General features: G+C 44.1%; 1 protein-coding gene across 2 annotated transcripts in view; it reads left to right on the top strand.

Moving 5' to 3' along the window:
• The window catches only part of C14H15orf41 (chromosome 14 C15orf41 homolog), a 305,328-nt gene that overhangs the window by 204,829 nt on the left and 80,348 nt on the right, over nt 1-20,151 (top strand). The window contains exon 11 of one of the 2 annotated variants that reach the window (XM_005364207.3): nt 11,202-12,989. The exons of the other annotated variant lie outside the window; for it this stretch is intronic. Within the exon in view, the coding sequence (XP_005364264.1) occupies nt 11,202-11,331 (130 nt within the window). The 3' untranslated portion in view covers nt 11,332-12,989. Of the gene's footprint in view, nt 1-11,201; nt 12,990-20,151 lie in introns of those variants that run through there. 2 annotated transcript variants of the gene reach the window in all.

Below are 20,151 nucleotides of genomic sequence, written 5' to 3'. Positions count from 1 at the left end.
AAAGAAAGAAAGAAAGAAAGAAAGAAAGAAAGAAAGAAAGAAAGAAAGAAAGAATGCTCAGCATAGTACAAAGAAAGAAAATAACCATTTTCCAGGTAATTTGCTGTGGACTTGGCAATGTCCAGTTATGTAAACATGGAGGAGATTTTATGTCATTTGAGTTGTTTTTGTATATGGACTTACCTTGTCTTCAATATAGAGAACTCTTTGTTAATTTTATATGTGGCATGAAAGCCTGGAGCGAATCAGCATATGATTTACTTTCTCATTTTTTAATAATTTATTTTTATTTCATGTATTTTTATGTTTTCCTGCATATGTGTCTGTGTTAAGGTGTTGAATCCCATGGAACTGGAGTTACAGACAATTATGAGTGTCAGTGTAGGTGCTGGGAATTGAACCCAGGTCCTCTGGAAGAACAGCCACTGCTCTTAACCACTGAGCCATCTCTCTAACCCCCTACTTTTCTATTTTTAAATTTTATAGAAAATAAGCTGCTTAGAAAAGATGAGACTGTTGTTTTGCCCCTTTTTGTGGGGGTGGGAGTTTAGGTTTGATTTATTTTTGATTTAAGGGTTTTTTCTTTTGTTGTTGTTTCTGATTTTGTTTTGTTTTGTTTTGTGCCAGGGTCTTATAGACTCCAAGCTGTCCCTTGAACTTATTATATAGCCAAGACTGGTTTTGAACCCCTGTTTCTCCTCCTACCTCCCCAGTGCTGGGACTGCTGGTGTACACTATTAGGCTTTGCTTGAATCATGTTTTTAATAACCAAGATCTATGAACTGAGTGAGAACAATTCAAGGGTAGAATTCTCCTTCTTCGGTTGTTTCAGTTTGCAAACATGAACCTGCTAAGCAAAAAAAAAAAAAAAAAAGTAAATGAACCAAGTTATTGTATTTTTATTTCATTCCTAGATACTGTGAGAAGGGATATTTGCATTGTGCATTAAATTGACCGTAGTGTCAGAACCTTACGATGTTATAGTACACGATGGCTAATCTGTTATCACTGTGCACATATTTACACGCAGGCCTAAGGACACATACTTTCCGCATAAACACTCGCAGGCATGTTTCACTTGGACTGAAAAGATATTTACAACTCTGTCTGGAGATACATACAACAGTGATTAACAATTGCACAGCCAATCTACAACAGGCAGATTAAAAACTAAATAAACGGCGTAAGAGTTTATTTTAAAACAATTACAAGATGTTTTCTATTTCTCCTTCATCCTGAACTATGTGTTTGAAAACAAAGTCTTCATAAGAACCACATGCGGATCCTTGGACTGTGAAATAGGCCGTGTCCCACAAGCACATGTGTGCACACATCTCCGAAGATAGCGTGGCCCTCACAAGTCTCTCGGGATGAGAACCAAAGCATGTATGTGCATATGGATGACTCCCTGATGCTCCACTGTTCCTAACTTTCATTTGGGTTTGTTCCACTTTTTCAGAAGGAATTTTCTGTTTGGCTATGAATTAAAATAGAAGATTTGGGCTGGGAACAAAGATTTTAATCAATACAACTAGATTGTTATTGTTATTTGACGAAGATTCTCATGGAAAGAAACTTAACTAAAGTCAACCAGCCATACCACTGTTTGCCATCCTTCAACTGAAGCTTACTTGAAGCTCCAGTTTTTAAATACACAGTCTCTCTTCTCTCTCTCTCTCTCTCTCTCTCTCTCTCTCTCTCTCTCTCTGTTTGTCTGTCTCTGTCTCTCTCTCTCACACACACACAGGCATGTGTGTATGCATGCGTGTGTACATATATATGTGTCTTTTTATCATTGAACTGAGAAGATAGATACAGCAATTTAATGACACAAACATAAGCTACATCTCTATGCTAGATACAAGAGCAAATGGATGGATGGAGGGATAGGTAGATAGACAGACAAACAGAGACAGACAGAAATGGGACTTTAGAATTCACAGTACTAACCCTTTCCACGAGCCTGGACCTTCTCTGGAAGGGGCAAATAAGCAAACTCCACCTCTCAGGCTTCCTTGGGCTTCTGTTTCACTCAGCCTGGTGAAACTTCCCGCAGCCCTCTATTCTGTTGATCCCCACAGGCTAGGTTCTGCATTGCTGAGCTTCTTTGCCAGGGAAGCATTTCTCTCCTCTGAACTGGACACAGTGGCTCTCCCCAGCTTACCTCCTCCTGATCATCAGGGGCTTTAAACACACTTCTTCAAATGTAACTATTTTGTTTTTTTTTTTTCACCTGACTTACAGGTTGCTCCTTCTGTATAATTTCTTAACAAAGTGATTCAAGTCTGAGTGAGTAGCTAGGCAAACTCTTTAATGTAAAAACTGCTGAAGAGTCCCAGACAGATGGCTCCGAGGCCCTGTGCTGACTCTTAATGAGTCGCCTCTGCTTTTCTGTCTTTTCCAGGTGTTGTAAATATTTTTCAAAGTTGAATCACTGTTGTAACTTCTTGTATAAACACAAGACGTAATGAGAGACAGTATAGTGTACTCATTGCCAGAGCAACCTGTAGCGTCAGCCGGCTTAGGTTTAAGCCTGGACCTTTTAATGTCCATGTTTCTTCATCTGTAAGATAAATACAATCGTGTTAGTTACTGTGTTATCGCTGTGATAAAGCACCTTGGCCCAGCGCCATCAGCACGGAGTGGCACAGCAACAGGCAGACATGGCAGCTGGAACGGTTGAGAGTTGGCATCCTCAGTGACAACCACAAAACAAGCTAGGATCCTAGAAGTTAGGTAATCTTTTTAAACTCAAATCCTGCCCCTGGTGAAGTAATTCTTCCAGCAAGTCATCACTGCCTAGACACCCAAACAGAGCCATTCACCAGGACCCGGTATTCAGATGCCCAAGACTGTAAGGAACATTTCTCATTCAAAGCACCACAGTGATTGCACAGCCCATTGTAGATCTGCAGTGAGGTTCAGTTGGTTTGAACATATAGAAAGGCTTGAAATACCACCTGTTGCAAAATAAGCATTGAGCAAATACTAAATGCCTTTTGTTTAGGGTTATTGAAATTGGTATAGGTATGTAAATATTTAAGTAGACTCTTTAGAAATCACACAGTTGGTCAAACTTCTGTCCAAAATAAAGTTTTAGAAATAAAAATATTAAACTAACTGTAGCATGATTAACAAGAACCCAGAGACAAAAATTGGGGTTCATCCTGCAGAAGCGAAATAGCCAACCACTGGCTCTTATATCTACCTCATTTTGAAATGGCGATCCTGCCTTCAGGAATCTCAGAATGAGACTGAGACTGAGAGCTGTCTCCCCGTTTTATATTCTTCTCTAGATTAAAGGCATGCACCACTACCACCCAGTTTCTATAGCAAACGGGTGTGGATTAAAGGTGTTTGTCACCACTGCCTTGATTGTAAGGCTGACCAGGGCAGTTGTTTTACTCTCTGAACTTCAGGCAAGCTTTATTTATTAAAATACAAATGAAATATCACTACAACTAACTTCAAAAGCCCACTTGGAAACTAACTGACCTAATTTGACCAAATGACACTGCATCTAATGATCAGAGATCTTTAAGTTCTTCTTCTATCTTTTTTCCCAACCCTCTCTAAAAGCACTGCCTCATAAGTGCATACATAGAGAACTGGTAGGCCTTCCCATTCCCTTCAAGTTATTAGAAGCCATCTGAAGAGTACTGCGTTCCAGAATAGTGGAGAGTAGTAACAACAGGGATACCCTTTCGTCCCATAGATGAGAAAGAGGAAGCGTGTCCTACTAAATTAGGGACCAAGTTTTCTGGTGGAGTGAATTTCCCAAGTAGTTATAGAAAACCTTCAGCTGAACAGCACACTTGATAGGTTTATCCCATATTCTTTGGCACGTTCGCTGTCTGCAGCCACCCGGGACCAGCTGAGGATAGCTCGGCTTTTCTGGAAAACTAAGAATTTACTCACTGAAGGACCGTTTTTAATATGTTCTTGGTGACAGTCTTTAAAAATACTTTGCAGCTTTCACTGCCTTTTTAAAACTGAACAAAATGTCCCCAGCATCTGTTTTTCCTAGACTGTCCCCAGCATCTGCTGAGAGAGACAAAGTCTGCCCCAAAATGGAGCAGCCATGAGCTGTCACTGCTGCCGCTTTTTATGTCGCCCCCGTCGTCAGCAGCCATTGACTTTAGCCGACTGAGGGTCGCACCTTTCACCACCAACACATTTGCAGCTTTAGCAACTCCATGACTGAATGTAACAGCAAAACTACAGAACAGGAAGAAACGTGGAGGAACCCTTCCCTGGGTAACAGCAGCGTCTCAGACACACAGCAAGGATGGGGCTGGTGCACAGCCAAGAAGCTCTGATGGCAGAAGACACAGAGTTGCTCAGTAACGGGCTTGCCTTGGATGTGTATAGTTGGTACTTACTGATAATCTCCTTCTGTATGAATTCAAGGTTCAGCTGTGACTGGAAAAGCCAGTCTGTACCACCAGGACCCTCCATGCTGCATATGTGGAGAGTGGAAGTTGGTGGATGCTTAGCCTCCAATCTACAGTGAATATTTGTGTTAGCTGTCTTTTGCCGCATAGCAAATTGTTGTCTCTAAGACTGCGGCTGAAAATAACACACATCTCTCATGGTCTCTCAGAAGTAGGACTAGAAGTACAGCTTGGCTCCAGACATCACACCACCAGGTTCTCAGCAGGCCTGTTTCGGTCTTTCCCAGTTTGTAGCGGTGCAGTGTGAGCCTTGTGTAAAGATAGACGGGGCCTTTCATTTTTTCCACCTCCTGAGTGACTGAGACCATGCTCAGTTCCTCATTGTGTGTGCATCTCCCACGTAGCAGTTGGTGTCAACATACAAGCAAAAGAGGCACCAGAGAGAGCTTCAGCAAAACAGAGACCCCAGCCTGTGCAACTTAATCACAGATGTGACATCCTATCTCTGTCCTTACTGTTAAAACAAATCCTTCGATCCATCCTGTCTTTGCAGTGTGCTGTAGGGGTTCAAATGAGAACATTCCCCATAGGCTTACGTATTTGAATGCCTGGTCCCAGTTGGTGGCACTGTTTGGGGAGATCTTTCAGCCTCGCTGGGAGATGCTACCAAGGATAGGCTCACAAGAGCTTTAGACTCTTTGAGTTCCCTCTCTCTGCTTCATGCCAGTGTTTGAAGGTGTGAACTCTCAGCATCCTGTTCCAGCAGCCATGCCTACTGCTTTCTGCCTTGCTTCTGCTATGATGACCCCTTCCCCATCAGGAACCATAAGCCCGAAGGACCCTTCCTTCTGTAAACCACTTTGGTCATGAGGTTTGGTCACAACAGCAGAAAAATGACTAGTGTAGACGGTGACCACGCAAAGGCCTGAGCTTCAACAGGCAGAGTGCACTGGGGACATTAGGGACATGTGCCCATGATAGCCTGTCTCCTCTGCTCCAGCTCCATGGCCAGAGCCTCCCTTCTCCCTGCCCCCGACACTGGTGAGCCTGCTGTCGGTAGAGGGAGTCCTGGATGGGGCCTGATGCAGTTGCTAAATGGCTTTCCTTTCGGTTCACTCTGACTGTGAAGACAAGCCATATGTGCAGGGACAGGTTAGCTACAACAGTGCTAAGAATTTTAACACGTCTTCAGTGTGACTGAGTGTTACCCGTATCATAGAGCTTCCTCTCTGGGTGCTGTTCACCTGTGCAAGACACAGCCAGCCACAGAAGGAAGTGGAAGCAGTTAGAACAAGTATGCGGATCTTCTTCAAAACAAACAAAAACAGTTTCGCCCTCTGTAGGCTAACAGCTGTGCTTTTCAGTCCTGTCTACTGTTTCTGAAGAAACAGAGTGACTGAAAGCTACTGCAACTTCTGTTAGCAACGTTTTTAAGACAGCATGTGATAGATTCCCCCAACTGAGCACAGTGCTCTGGGTATACCGTTCTCCTGCCGCCTTTTCACAGCCCCTCAAGGGTCTGTGGTCCAGGGTTGAGAATGTCCAGATTGCAGCCTAGAATAGGGGCCAAGCGCTCCCACAGCCACACGAGCCCAGCGGGTGACTGAAAAGAAGCAATGGGCGGCACAAGAACACCTCACACAGAGTTTTCTTCCGTCTTGATACGCAACAATTTTGAGGACTCAGCGGTGCTGCTGCACACTCAGCAAAGAGTGTGAAGAAACTAGTCTTTCTAGAAACTCCATGACACAAGTGAGCCTTGGCACCTTGGAGTCACAGAGAAGAGTGGAGACCATGGCAGTCTGAGGACATTATTATATCTGAGTGGCAGTGACTGAGCCCCCTGGGTCTGAAACTAGATCAGTTAGTTTCTCAAAAGAGGGGTACCTGTGAAGATTTGTGTAAAAATTCATAATTTGTATATATTGGCTCATTTACTTTTTTGAGACAGGATCTCACGTAGCTTTCACCTGATCATCCTGCCTTCACCTCTTAAGTACCAGGGTTATAGGCATGTGCCAATACACCTTGTGTATATGGTACAGCGAATCAAACTCAGGGCCTTGTGTCTGCCAGGCCGGGACTTTGCCGACTAAGCTACAGCTACAGCCCTTTGAGCATCTTCATCAGTGAGAGCTGAGTCTTGAACATTAGCTCCGTTCACACTGTTCTGTAAGGCAGCTCGCCTGTGTTTTCAGATGTTTCCATTGCAGGGGTGTTAAATCAGAATCTGAAACTTAGCTATCTTAAAACTTCCCTAATTCTGCCCTTCAGTGCATGGCCTAGAGTTCAGAATGGTGGCTCACACTATAATCTCAGCACTTGGTTGATGGATGCACAAGCATCAAGAGATGGGGGTCGTTTTCAGGTATATAGCAAGTTCAAGGTCAGCCTGAGCTACATGAGATGGAGAGAGAGAAAGGGCAAGACAGGAATCAACTCCCCAAGAGGCCTCTTGAATTGGTGTGCTACGAGCATGTTGGTATAATGTGTTCATGTCTAGGTCATACATGTGCTGTGGCCCTGGCAGCTTCCTCAGACACTGTAGGATTCTCCTCTGAGTCAGTCCCAGGTGGGAACTGGCAGATGCTCTCTATAAATATGGCCCCAAACCTGTCCACAGCATTCTTGGTAGAGTCTAGTTGGCACCAAGGCACTTCCCCTTTCCTAGTTCAGTTCTGCTCCTCTCTCATTGTATTTAGTCAGTGGACCCTACGCTTGCTGCTTGTACAGTCACAGACAGCCTGGGCCCCGGTTCTGGTCTTTTTCCACTTCTTAGCCATGAGCTCTTAGGTAACTACTACTAAATGACCTTTTGTCTTTTTGTCTTCATTTGTAGAACAAGGAGTAAACTTGAGTCTAGATCCCGGTGTTAGCACAAGAACTAAATGAGTTCATAAGTTAAAAATGTTTATGAGTATATATGGCACCTGGAAATGTTATGAAAGCATTAATACAGTGTAAGCATCCATGTACTAAGTACTTGGAATCACAAGTGTTCCAGATTTGGGTTCTTTAGGTATTTTGAACATTTGCTTATGTATATTGAGGTATCTTTTGGGATGAGATACAAGTCTAAAGACAAAGTTTATTTATGTTTTCTATGTATTTTATATATACTTTCTACGGATAGCCTGAAGGTATTTTTATTTTATTTTTTGTTTGTTTGTTGTTTTTTGAGACATGGTTTTCTCTATGTTGTCCTGGCTGTCCTGGAGCTCGATCTTTAGACCAGGCTGGCCTCGAACTCAGAGGTCTGTCTGCCTCTGCCTCCCAAGTGCTGAGGTTAAATGCGTGCGCCACCACTGTCCAACTGGTAATTTTAAAACATATTTGTAGCGCTTCTGCTTTTACCACAACCCATACCACAAGATCAGCTGTGGAATTTCCCACTGTGGAATCATGTGACTAGGTAGTTCAACCTGGAAGAGACATTGCTGTATCTATGCTCATTCTGGGTCATTCCCAATGATGTCATGTTGAGTCCACCAACACTGCTTTTTCTAGACCCCCGCTGATGCAGCAGCCAGTCCTAAACTGTCTGGGGCCTCTGTTGCTGACCATATCCTCCATCTTGGCCCAGCGGGTATCTGCCATCAGCTAGGCACTGTCTTATGAGGCTGAGGGTGTTGATGGAGAGAATATATGGTCTTTGTACTCACCAGGGTCCCAGACAAAAGAATCAAATGATGAAGTAGAGAACGAGCCCTAGGAGACTTAGGTACCAAACCCACAAAAAGCACCGAGTTTCCCATTTAATGTTTGTAGGTACTCTAATGTAGCCAGAAACCAGAAAAAAAAACAATAACACCCTTGTGAAGCTGACATTATTTAGTAATAAGTCCCATTTTTGTGTCCTCAAGGTCTCTGGTGGCTCTTGACTTACCCATCTTTCTCAAGCGGTATTTGTTACATTTACCAGTTCGGTGGGATTTTTTTGTAAACAGATTTACTTGTTCAGTAGTGACTCTCATCCTAGTGTCTGCTTCTCAAGGGAATATAAGCTGCATTAGGGAATCCTAGAAGGCCCTGAGAATAGCGACTGTGAAATCATGATTAGCCCTGGAAAGGCAACAAGGGCCTCCGAGCAGCAGAGGCTCAGCACCCATGGTAGAACATCCTCAGGTCCAGGTTCTGCTGTGGTTTTTTTTTGTCTAAAACAAGGTCTCACACAGTAGCTTTGGCTGGCCCGATGTGGTCAGCTCCTTCCTAAAGGTTACTCTGCCCAAGGGCTGTCTTGCCAAAATCTAATAATCCCTAGACCTCGAGCTGCTGGAGACGGCTCAGGGAAGCACGCGGAGGCAAAGCCAGATGCGATTCTGTCATGACAGTTCCAGCTTTGTCACGTTCTGAAATCCGTATTATCATTGTCACTTATGAAGCCTGTCCAGCAGTCAGTGCAAACAAGAAGAACTCGTGTGTGCTCATTTTTACTTAATCGGACAAAACCATCAGCTTTTGAGCTCATGGAAGCCCTGGTGTTTCCTAACTCCCACAGGAGCCTTGAAGACAGATAGATGGTAAAGTCCTGCCAAAAAAAAAAAAAATACTACCCCAGTTCCAGGCTGCTCTCTTCCGGGAATCCTAGCCATGAACTGCTCCTTGAGGTGTTTAGGTCACAACCCTGCCGAAACCTTTGTGGGTTGCCAGACATCAGTTGTTGCCTCAAGTGAAGCAAGCTGTTTCCTTGAGCATCGAGTTGTTCCCCAGCCTGGCCTCTCTGTCAAGAAAGTGCCGTATTCATAAAGAGCTCTCATGCTCCAAGTCTTTTGGCTTGTGATTTAACTGTTCAGGGAAAGCGCGGGCTGCTGTTGCGTGCTCGCTGCTGGTGGTGTGTGTTTTTTGTTTTATTAAATCTTTAAAATATGGGGCTTGTTTTTTACGGTTCCCATATATTCTTTTGTTCTTCTCCATGACTGGTTGGATCATACTTTTGCTCCTTTAGTAAAAATATTCATGCCTTTCTGAAGAACACTGTGGTCTCCAGAGTGGTCACCTGATAAAGCAGAGAAGTGTGTGGAGCTTGCTATCAGATGCAGGAAGGCCTTGGTGTGGGTGTATTACAATGGGGTGGTTTAGGGCGTGCTGAGAGGTCCTCAGGGATGCCTGTCTTTTGGCTTACCAGATTTGCCTTGATAACTCTAATATCACTTGGCACAAATCTCAGAACAGTTTATGAAGTAAAGCTACCAAATGGCTTATGTTTCCATTATGGACTCTGAGTGTGTGTGTGTGTGTGTTTGTGTTTGTGATTAAGGTTGCTAGTTGCTAAGAAACAGTTTGTTAAGTGGAAGCCAGCTCTTGTCCAGGTATGAGCTTGGGTATTCAAGTCTTGGCGCTCACATCCAGTGCACAGGGAACCTAATCCTTCTAACTCAAAGTTGGCAAGCTGAGGAATGAGAGAGCACCCCTACCTGCCCTAAATTCACAGGACCCACTTCAAAAGACTGCTCCTCCTCAGAGGAGACTCAGAAAGGCTAAATTAGTCTTGGATACAACTGGGCTAACCCACTGATGTCAATCCCCAAATAAGCCAGCCCATGACATCCAACTGAACTTGGTCCTGTGTATGGCAGTGTCTCTCAGCCCATCCTGGACTGTTAGTTTTGGCAAGGACACCACGGCAGATAATAAATCCTGGAAGGAAAATGCGTTTGGCCTAACATGGTTCAGCCCACTGTAATATTAGAATACAGAAAGCGGCTCTGTTTTTACACACCCTTTCACCAACTCAGCGTTCATAATTTATGATTTCACTGTACAATTCCTGCAACATGACACCAAGAGTAGTCCCGCCCTCTAATTAAGTACTCTTGATAGAGAAAGCGCAAAACTGACGTGCAAACCGTCTCTCTGTGCCAATGATTGATAGTGATTACATCTTTATGAACCCAGCCTAAAGGTCTCAACTTCCTGGTGGGTGAAGTTGCCTGTAGGGCCACTTCCTGGCAGGGATCAGTGGCTGCTGACAGAACCGAAGATATCTCAGGGGGTACAACATTCGCTTCTTGGACTTTGAAATCTTTGACTCTCTGTCCATACTTGGTCATGAATCTCTGTGACTATCCTGTGTTTCTGTGGGAGCTTCCACTCAGAATGCACACCATCTCCATGCAGAGGTTGCGATGCAGAGATGGAGTGTTGGGTAGCGGTCTCCTTGAGGTGTCCTAATTTGACATGCAGGGTTTTTTTTTTAAGTTAGTAATGAGCAACAGGACATACTTCTGGCCACACTAGTACTTGAATTAAACATAATAGCCAGAGAGAACCTTAATCCGTCCCATCGTTAAGTTATTTTTTAAATGATTCTGAGACAGTGTCCTGCTCTACAGCTCAGATTGGCTTCAAGCTGATAATCCTCCTGCCTCCACCTCCTCAGTGCTATGATAACGGAATATGTACCACCATGCCCAGTTGTTCAAATGTTTTTCCCTTCCTTTGTTTAAAGTAAGCAAGTTTAATCTTTGAAATAGACTGACCTCCCTGAGCCAGGTGTGCCCAGCTTATCCCTGATCCTTCTTTAGTTGTACCCTTCCCCGGCTAAAGAGCGGTTGTCAGCTCATACCCCGGCCCTTCATAGAAAGATGTTATAGGTGAATTGAGATCAGCTGGACTGCTGGAAAGCAAACAGGTCCGTCAGGGGAGCAACAGCTGCATTAAGTGAACAGTTCAGTTTGTACTCAGCTGCTGCCATCATCGCGATAGCTACCGAAGCAAGCTGGTAGAGTTAGACTCGACTGCCGTTCCTTTGTACCTTTAAGATGTCTGTTTTGTGGATGTGCGTGACATTTTCTGGTGTTTTTGCAGGTTTGGACCTGGCTTGGTCATCTACTGGTATGGATTCATCCAGGAACTGGACTGCAACCGGGAAAGGGGCATCCTGCTCAAAGCCTGCTTCCCCACAGACATTGTCACCTTAGGCCACAGCACCGCTTGACCCCGAGGATCCTGGAAGAGAAGCCGGAAGCAATGCTGCTTTCCTGCAGTATAAACTTCTGGCAACATCTGCCCTGAACTTGAGCTGAACCCTGGCTGCTGCAGTCTCAGCCCTACCTCTATAGACAAACATATCAAAAGGTTCTGCTTTCCTTCAGCCCTGACTGATGGGAAGAGCCGAGAACTCCGGACATAACCCGCTCACTATCAGCATCTCCGTCTCTGACACACGCTTAGTTTATAGATAGTCATAATCCTGCTTCCTTCCTGATGCGTTCTCCTTGTACACTGAGCAGGAGAGGTGTGGAGAATGAAGGGTGGGGTTTTCCAGTTCTCCTCCCTGTCATCCAGTCATTTCTTTTCCTTCTAAACCTCCTACCACCTCGCCTGCCTTTCTCTGCGTGGCCACTCTGAGAGTAGGTATTGCACGAACATCAGGGAATATTACCTAGCACAAACCTAGGAAATCTGGAGACAGGAAGTCTGTTAGAAAGTGTGCCTTCTCATGTGGGGCTCAGCAGAGCTGGACAGGGACTTCTATGGAAACTTATGGCCTCCTGACTTGTGTGGCCTCAAGCCAAGCTGCAGAAGTCCCCCTTGATGAGACCGTCCTCTGTTCATAAAGCTTATTCGGACCCCAAACATTTCACTGACGTCGCCTGAGAGGATGAGTTGCATTGTGTATGCAAACCGTGCTCCTTTGACTTGGTGAGGCCAAGTACTAAAGCTAAGCCTCCCTGTCGATGGCGACCCTTTGAACAGGACTGCTGGCCTGTACAATGTTGGCCACTATTTTTATGAGATATTTTTTTAAAAGCATATTTGTGCATACTGCCTTGTGTCTGCATTTTATACCAAATAATTGTGTAACACTCAAATAATTTAGACATTATAAATAATCAGCTTTGAATGAATTAAGTGTACCAGAAAAAAATCCTAGAGCGGTTTTTAAATAATCAAAATAAAAGAGATTTTGTATTTATTCACTTTAATTTATTCACTTTTATATACTGCAGACCAGACTTCAGTCAGAAGCAAAACATCAATAAAATAATTCTAAACCTATCTTTTGGAAAATTAAAAACTAATCTGTATTCACCCCTCCCCCAAATTTATTTAGTGAAACATCTTTGCCTCAGTGCTGGGAAATGTGGCTTTTCGAATGTTGAATAGATATTTTAGAAGCAAAACCAAGACTTTTGGAAACACCTTAAGCCATACACATTGATGGGTTCCTTTTGTGCCTGCTCGGTGAAAAACTTGGCCCGTCGCCTTCCTGCCGAGGGCCACAAGTGTGGCAGGTCCAAGATAGGATGTTAAGCTCTCCTGGGAGATTGCCGTAAATCACAGGCGAGAAGGGTGAGCGGTAAGGAAGCATCAGGCGGGTTCTGTGTATGAATCGGATGATTTGAGACCACGACTATGTTGCCTTTCTACACACGCTTTAAAGAAAGATGTTAAAATCTGGGTTGACGGCATGCCCTAAGCCACTGGTTTTGTATGTCTTGGGCGAGGGGTGGGGGTGAGTTGGGGGTATGGGTTACAGTAAATTACATGTATCTGCACAGATATTGAATATCCTGCTAGACCCTTGTCAAAGATTTGCTTGTTTTAACATTAGCCTAATTTATGATGAGCGTACACAAATAAAATTTAAAAGCTCCAAAGGTGCTTGCATTTTTGTGTTGATTCTTCTGCATGGAACCCTGACATTATGAAAACGTTCTGGTAGCCCCAACAGAGACACTGCCTTGTATTTATAAGTGGAGCTTCCCAGTTGGGCCCCGCAAAGCAAGAAAGCAACCAACAGTAAATTACATTCTGTGGTAAGGTTATGGAGTTACTCTGAAACTAGTGTGATCCTTGTGCCTGCTGTGTTTGAATTAGAGACACATGGAAAAGAAAGAATGTCGCTCCCAGGTGAGAAGCTTCAAACCTCTTGGTCACTTCTTTCATCTTAAAAACACTTATCTGGGGACTGGAGAAATGTTCAGCAGTTAAGAGCATTTGCTGCTTTTGCAGAGAACCCGGATCAAATCCGAGCACCAACATGGCAGCTCACAGCTACTTGTAATCCAGTTCCAGGAGATCCAATGGCCTCCATGGGTAGCAGTCATGCACATGGTACTTACTGGCAAAATGCTCATACACATAAAATTTTAAAAATCTTTTAAAATGCTTAGCCGTACAGCATTTACATGTGTTTGCTTGTTTATTTTTTTTTTTAATGTAGGCAATCCAAACATCAGTCCCGGGACAGCGGTGATGGATAGCTTACTTTTATGGCTGACATCATGAGAACATTAATGTTAAAGCAAAATCTTTAATATTTTTGTGAACCATTTTGTACACTGTGCTGATGAACCGTGCCAAGCCAGGATACAGGAATATGAGTAAAACATAGCTCTGAGTGGTGCTCCCTCTGCCACAGAGACTTACACAACTGCACCCACAAACACATCAGACCCCTTTGAAGAGTGGAGAGGGGTCGACACAGAACAAAGCCAATGCGCCTGACATTCAAAGGTGCCTGCGTAGACTCCTCCCCTTTATCCTTCTCTTGCCCTTCCTAAAATCACAAGCAATTGAGACTCTTTCTTTCACCTTCAGCATATGTGTGGAAACTTACAGGTACAGCAGGTTCGGGGTTCTGAAGCCCACCTCTAGGAAAAGTAATCGTTTTAAGTAGGAGTGTGTACCTGCTTGTCACCTGCAAGGCTTGCTGCCGCTCTGAAAAAGATAATAATGAATGATTTGTCTTTGGGGATCCCATTAACTCATGAGATCCACCAGGGAGGAGACTGCTTAGAGCCCTGATGAGGTAACCTAAATAGTCCCCTGGCTGGCTCCACTAATTGACACACAGCACCAAAGTGAACAGTTGCCTTGACTCTCCCTGGGGAGCCACACCCACTGTTTGCTTTCTGCATCAGAACCAAGATCGCTGATGTTTGTGGGTTTGGACCTGCTTCAGGCCCAGAGCTCTGGTTAGATGAAATTTGCAGCAGGCTGTGTGTTCTTCCTTCCTGGTCGTCTTCGCTTTCATTACCCTTCTGAGTTTCCATCCACGTGGATATGCCTTCCCACTCGCCTCTTTGTTCTTTGTAGACAATGATCCCTGAAGCAAGATAAATCTCCTCGAAACCCCTGAGAAGTGGCAACTGACCTGATCAATCCAAGTAAAAGTGACACTCACGCACGTCACAGGCCACCACACCAGGTGCATACCAGCACCCGGAGGACCCTACTTAGAATAAAGTTGCGTATTTCCTATGAGATTGATGCCTTAAGTGAATGCTTGGCAAAAGGAGCCAACGAAGCTGGACATGGCGACAAATGTCAGTAGTCCCTGCATTTGGTAGATGGGCAGGCAGATAATCTATGAGTCCAAAACCAAGACCTGGTTGATAACAATTTCCAAGCCAGCCAGGGCTATAGTGTGAGCCTCTGTCTCAAAAAACTAAAATAAATCTCCAAAGAAGCCAAGACATGGAAGATTTTACAGTGTGTTTGAGCCCGCATGATTGTGTTCAGCTGATCATAGTTGTGAATTAAAATAGTAAAATTTCTGTCTGGCTCGGTGAGTCACTTTGCCCCATTATTGTGGGGCAGCTTGCCATGGCCCATGTCTCTGAGAGGAGACTGCTTCACAGAATAACTATTCGGTGACAAGAATGGGAGGAGATGCTCTCCCCCTGGGCACATTCTTGACTAGGGTTAAGGAACAAAGTCAGGGGAAATTTACCAGGCAAACAATGGGCGTGTGCCCGCCATGTCAGCACTGGGGCATGGGCACAAGCTGCCTATCTCAACCTGAAGCGCTCTTAGGTCAAGGAAGGGTCATGCGTGACACCGTTGAGCCAGGCTAATCATCTTCCTGACCCTCCTGTCACTAGGAAACCCAATCTGAGGCCGTTTGGTGAAGAGCGTGCCTGATCCTAAAGGTTAAATGAGGAAGATGGGATTAGGAATGAAATAATAACCAGAAGGGCCTGCGTCCCCCTTGTGTTTTGTGCTTTCCTGCTATTGTTTGGAATATGGCCGTGAGACAAAGGACCGCTGAGGTCAAGCACTATAAATTACAGATTTCATACAATAGTCCTCCACTAAAATGATTTCAAAGCTTGATCAAAGTAATTCCAAAGAGCCTTTTAGAACTTCTCTACAATATGTGGGGGCAGGAAGTGCTCACTTGGTGCTTGATTTGTTTCAGTCAGTGTAGCAGGGTTCAATCTTGGTGCCATGCCTACTTTATATAAAAGCCAAATCATTGATAAGGTGAGTGTAGCGTGTGCTTCTTGTGTAAGGACAAAGGCTGTCTTTTTTACTTACCCACACCAACTAAACATTTGGAGTCACTTGTACAGAAAAGATACATATAATTTATTTTTTTACAGGAGCATAACTTGACCGTACTTATGTCCCCAAAGTATTTCCTAAACCAGATCTACTTCCTGTGCTTAGTGGGGCTTATTTGGCGTTTTAACAGGCAACAGCTATGTTTCTCTTTCCTTTTCCCTCACTTGGCTTTCTCCTCAGCGGTCCTTGTGTCTTAGACAAGGCTGATGGGAACTAGGCTAGTGGCAGCAAAGCAGAGAGGCCTCACTTCAGCCGCGCACTCAGTGAAGGAGGATGAAGGTAGCCATGTCAGGCGCAACTGGTGGCCCATGCTACTGGGTCAGATCACCTTTGCTTTTTTAAAGGAAGGTCATTGTGAAAAGCTGGCATGAAATATAACCACATCAATTAAGTAATAACAGTTGAAGTTCAGCATGTAATTGAGGGCCAAACATGAAGCCAGCCACCATTAAACTAGAACGGCCATTAATTCTCCTAAAAACTGCCGTTGCTTAAAGGTATTGCTAAAAAAACTTGCACTGATGCTTGGGGGGAGGGGCCTTTGTTATTTTTCATATCTGACATAAATTCATTCAGAAGTAATTTAGTATGCCTGGGTAGACTTTCTGGTTTTTTTTCTTTTTTATTAAAATTCTTTCGGAAGACATCAAAATGTCTCCAGTCAAAACCCTAACACTTTACAGGAAACCGTAGTTCTTTTTTAAGTTAACTGAAACACGAACACGACTCGAGTTCACAGTCAGTATCTTAACAGTCAGATTACTTGCTGTTTGTTTAATGTAAGATCTGCAGTTAGATTATTATCTTCAGAGGGAAAAATTCACATCTGTTTGGTTGACTTCTCTATGCTCTGGGTCCTATCAAAATTCCTGGTACAGAGAGCTGTTCAGTGAGTGCTATATGACGAAATGATTGTTAAATTTATATTGAATGTGTCCTCATTTTCATCACACAAATAATTGGAGCTACTTCTCCCTTTTTTTTCAGCTAGAAAATAAACATAGTCACAGGAGCATATATGTTGATATTAAAGAATTAATTACTTTAAACTTCTCCGAAAATCTCAGAAAAATTTATGAAGAAGAGTTTTTGAGACGTGCTCAATTTTAAGGGGAATTCCTTATCATTTTGTCACATATGCGGAAAAGTAGCCCAAGATTTTATCCACCGAATCGCTAAATGAAGAGATCAGAAACTGTACTGTTCTTTTAAAGATAGACTTACCTTTCTTTATATTTTCAATTCTATTTTTCAAAATAATTGCCCTTAGCATCCTATCAGGCACCCAAATCCAGGTTTTTCACACACAGATTTGGGGCTGCTTGGGGGTATTGTCAGGGTCCCTCAAACTGCCGCTTTTCATTGCTTCCTCTTGTAATATCTGGTTAATGGCAAAATGCTTCCAGGCCACGAAAGTGGTTGGCTGGCTCTAGGGAAAGTATCTCTGGTCCTATGTCTGTCGGATCTGACCTTTGAAGAGTTGCAATCCACAGTCTACTCAGTGGGTGTGTCTTTATTAGTCCTTAATTCCGCTGTTTCAGCATGGGAAAGCCAGAGGCTTCTATTTCCTCTTGTGCTGGAAACTTGTAGCACCGTTTCAAGGGCTTGTATGAACATCTGGAGAGATCTGACCCATAGTACAGGTACCAATGAGACCCGCCCATCTTATTCTGTATTCTTGATCTATTTCTAGATTATATAAGGCTATTCAAGACACAAATAGTTACCTAGCACTTCTAAAACCCTATCCCCCAGCACTGCTTAACCCACGGTGGTGCATGCCTGTAAAGCCAGCGCTTAGGAGGCAGAGAAATTTAAAGTCATCTTTGGCTAAGAGTTTGAGGCCATCTTGCTATATTCGAATAAATAATTAACTGTTGTTGAACAATAAAACAGTGCAAGGAGTGGCCCCATGGAGGTGAGACCATTGTTTTCATGGAAAACTGAGTTGTTGACTAATTATATTCCTCTTGTTCGCTTTGACATGATCCTTGAATGTGTCTTCCAATGGTCAAGGAGAAAAGCAGGAAAGAGGACAGGGTGGATGAAGGAGCTCACACAAAGGAAACACCTTTTCAGCCGGTTCCTTGTAATGTCTTAAGAGACGTGGAAAAAGGGAACCCAGCTCATTAGCAAGGATATAAGTCTGGCTCCTAAACTCAGAATTTGGGAATTCAAAGGCGCCAGAGGCTTCATTTGCCTGAAGAAACAAGTCAAGAGAGCTCATGTGACCTGTTCAAAGTCACGGGGCTTCTTGATGAAGAACAAAGCCAGCATCTTCCTCTCCTGACTTCTTGTGTTTTGTCTTCTACTATATAATACTGTGCTTTTGTTGCTTTAGCACGACCTAGACTCACGTGTCAAGAGGGAACTTCAGTTGAGGAACTGCCCAGATCAGACTGGCCTGTGACCATGTCTGCAAAGAGAGTGTCTTCACTGATGACTGTGGGCGGCACCATGTCTAGGCTGGTGAAGCTGCATGCAGTGTCTGCTAAGACAGACAGCTGAACATGGGTCGGAGGGTGAGCCAGTGAGCATCACTCCTCCATGGCTTTTGCTTCAGTTCCCGGAGTTTCTGTCCTGACCTTCCTCAGGGATGGATGGTGAACCAGAATTACAACCCGAAATAAAACCCCTTCCCCCTCACAAGTCGCTTTTGCCCATGGTGTTTACCACAGCAAAGCAAAGGGCAAAAGGGTCGTCACTTGCTCCACAGAATTTCCAATAGCTTAAAGTATGTTTCTAATTCAGTAACAAAAGGTCCTGGTTTATTTTCAGTAATCACTTTTAAACCTTACCATGTAGGTCCTGCCCAGATACTGGAGTTTCTATAGTAGATAAGAGCTGGGATTTTTTTTTCATATCCACATTTATTTACACCTTAGTATTCAAAACCTTTAGTGCTCCTCCGCTAACAGCTAGGTTCTTTACATCGGCCTCTGAAAATGGCATGGAAACAGTGGAGGCAGACTTCCTCTGGCCAACCTACAATTAATTACTTCTTCCTTACACTGGGGTGGGGATAAAAAACCTCAGGTTGCATTTACCATGTTTTCTTACTCTAAAGATATGATGATATTTAAAATAACTGATCACCCCTAGGAAAGATCAACTCCCTAATCAACATAGAAAGTTTTAGTACTCTAGTCAGGAGAGCCCAGAGGCAAGCAGGCTCTGCAGCAGTCTGGACTCCCTGCCTCCCTCCTTGCAGGCAGCCTACCTGCTAAAGGCTTCAGGCTTCCTCTGTAAACTGAAATAATACCTATCACGCATGCCTGTTACGGGGATTAAATAAGATTAGTGTTTAATACACCATAAATCACATCTGTTCTGAAACTGGCATCACAATAGCTGGGTTACATATTATATAACTATTAATAAATTACCACTACATAGAAGGATCCATTTCAGGGCCTGGGGAGACAGCTCAGAGGGGAAAGTGCTCGCTGCTGGTATGTGAGGATCTGTGTTTGGAGCCACAGAGCTCACGCAAAAGCTGGTTCCTGTACCTAGGCTGTAACCGCAGCACTGTGACGGGAGGAAGGGTGGTGGCCCACACATCCTGGGACTCTAGCTGCCATGATACACTGCGCGGTCAAGGAGAGACTCTGTTTCAAAAATGAAGACGGTGGGTGATAAAGCGAGACACCTGGTGTTGATCGATAGCCTCCACATGTGTACAAACAGGTGAGTGTACTATATACCCATGTGCACAGACAGCCATGCACCACACACACACACACAGAGGAAGCATATTTCACAAACGATGCGCACCATTTAAAAGCTGTGTTTTCTGTGCTGGCTTAGCAGCCATTGTGAAGTGGAGAGCTTTGCCTTCTGCTTTCCCGAAGCCCGTCCGGAAGAACACCGTTTGCCAGGGGTTGAGAGCAGCAGGGGGAGATCACCCTCTGAGAGAAGACACATGTTGGCTTGCCTGTTTGCTCAGACAGATGTCCAGTTTACATTCCTGTGCTCCTGAGAAGCGCAGAGACAGCCAGCCTGTGTTTCTTTTGATAGTGACAGTAACCTTTGCCATAAATACAGCCTCGGCAGCCAGACGGGGCAGGAAGCAGCCGGTACTTACGCAGGTGAATGACAGCCCAAGGCCTGAGCACCACATGCATCCCTAAACATGCATGGGTTTGTCATCACAGAAAAGCTTTTTTTTGGCGGGGGGGGCTGAAACACCTTCTCAAGGCCATTGCTAATTCAATGAAACCAACGCATTGGTGCTACCTGAATTTAATTTTTTAAAAAAAGAAAAAAGAAAAACGGCAAAACTGAGGGAAGTTGGGGAAATTAATGGCCTGCTCCTGGATTCTCTCTCTGATGATTGTGACATTATTTGGAAGTTTCAGGGTTTTTGTTTGTTTGAAGACACAACTTTCACTAGCGTTCCACTCCCACACATAAACCTCATCAGACGACAGGCAAGCCAACTTTTTTGGCTTTTTGTTTTGTG

This window comes from Microtus ochrogaster (genome assembly GCF_000317375.1).
Source record: "Microtus ochrogaster isolate Prairie Vole_2 chromosome 14 unlocalized genomic scaffold, MicOch1.0 chr14_random_1, whole genome shotgun sequence".
In the NCBI taxonomy this organism is placed as follows: Eukaryota; Metazoa; Chordata; class Mammalia; order Rodentia; family Cricetidae; genus Microtus; species Microtus ochrogaster.
Note: the sequence above shows the minus strand (reverse complement) of the source record. Positions and strands in the feature narration are given on the sequence as shown.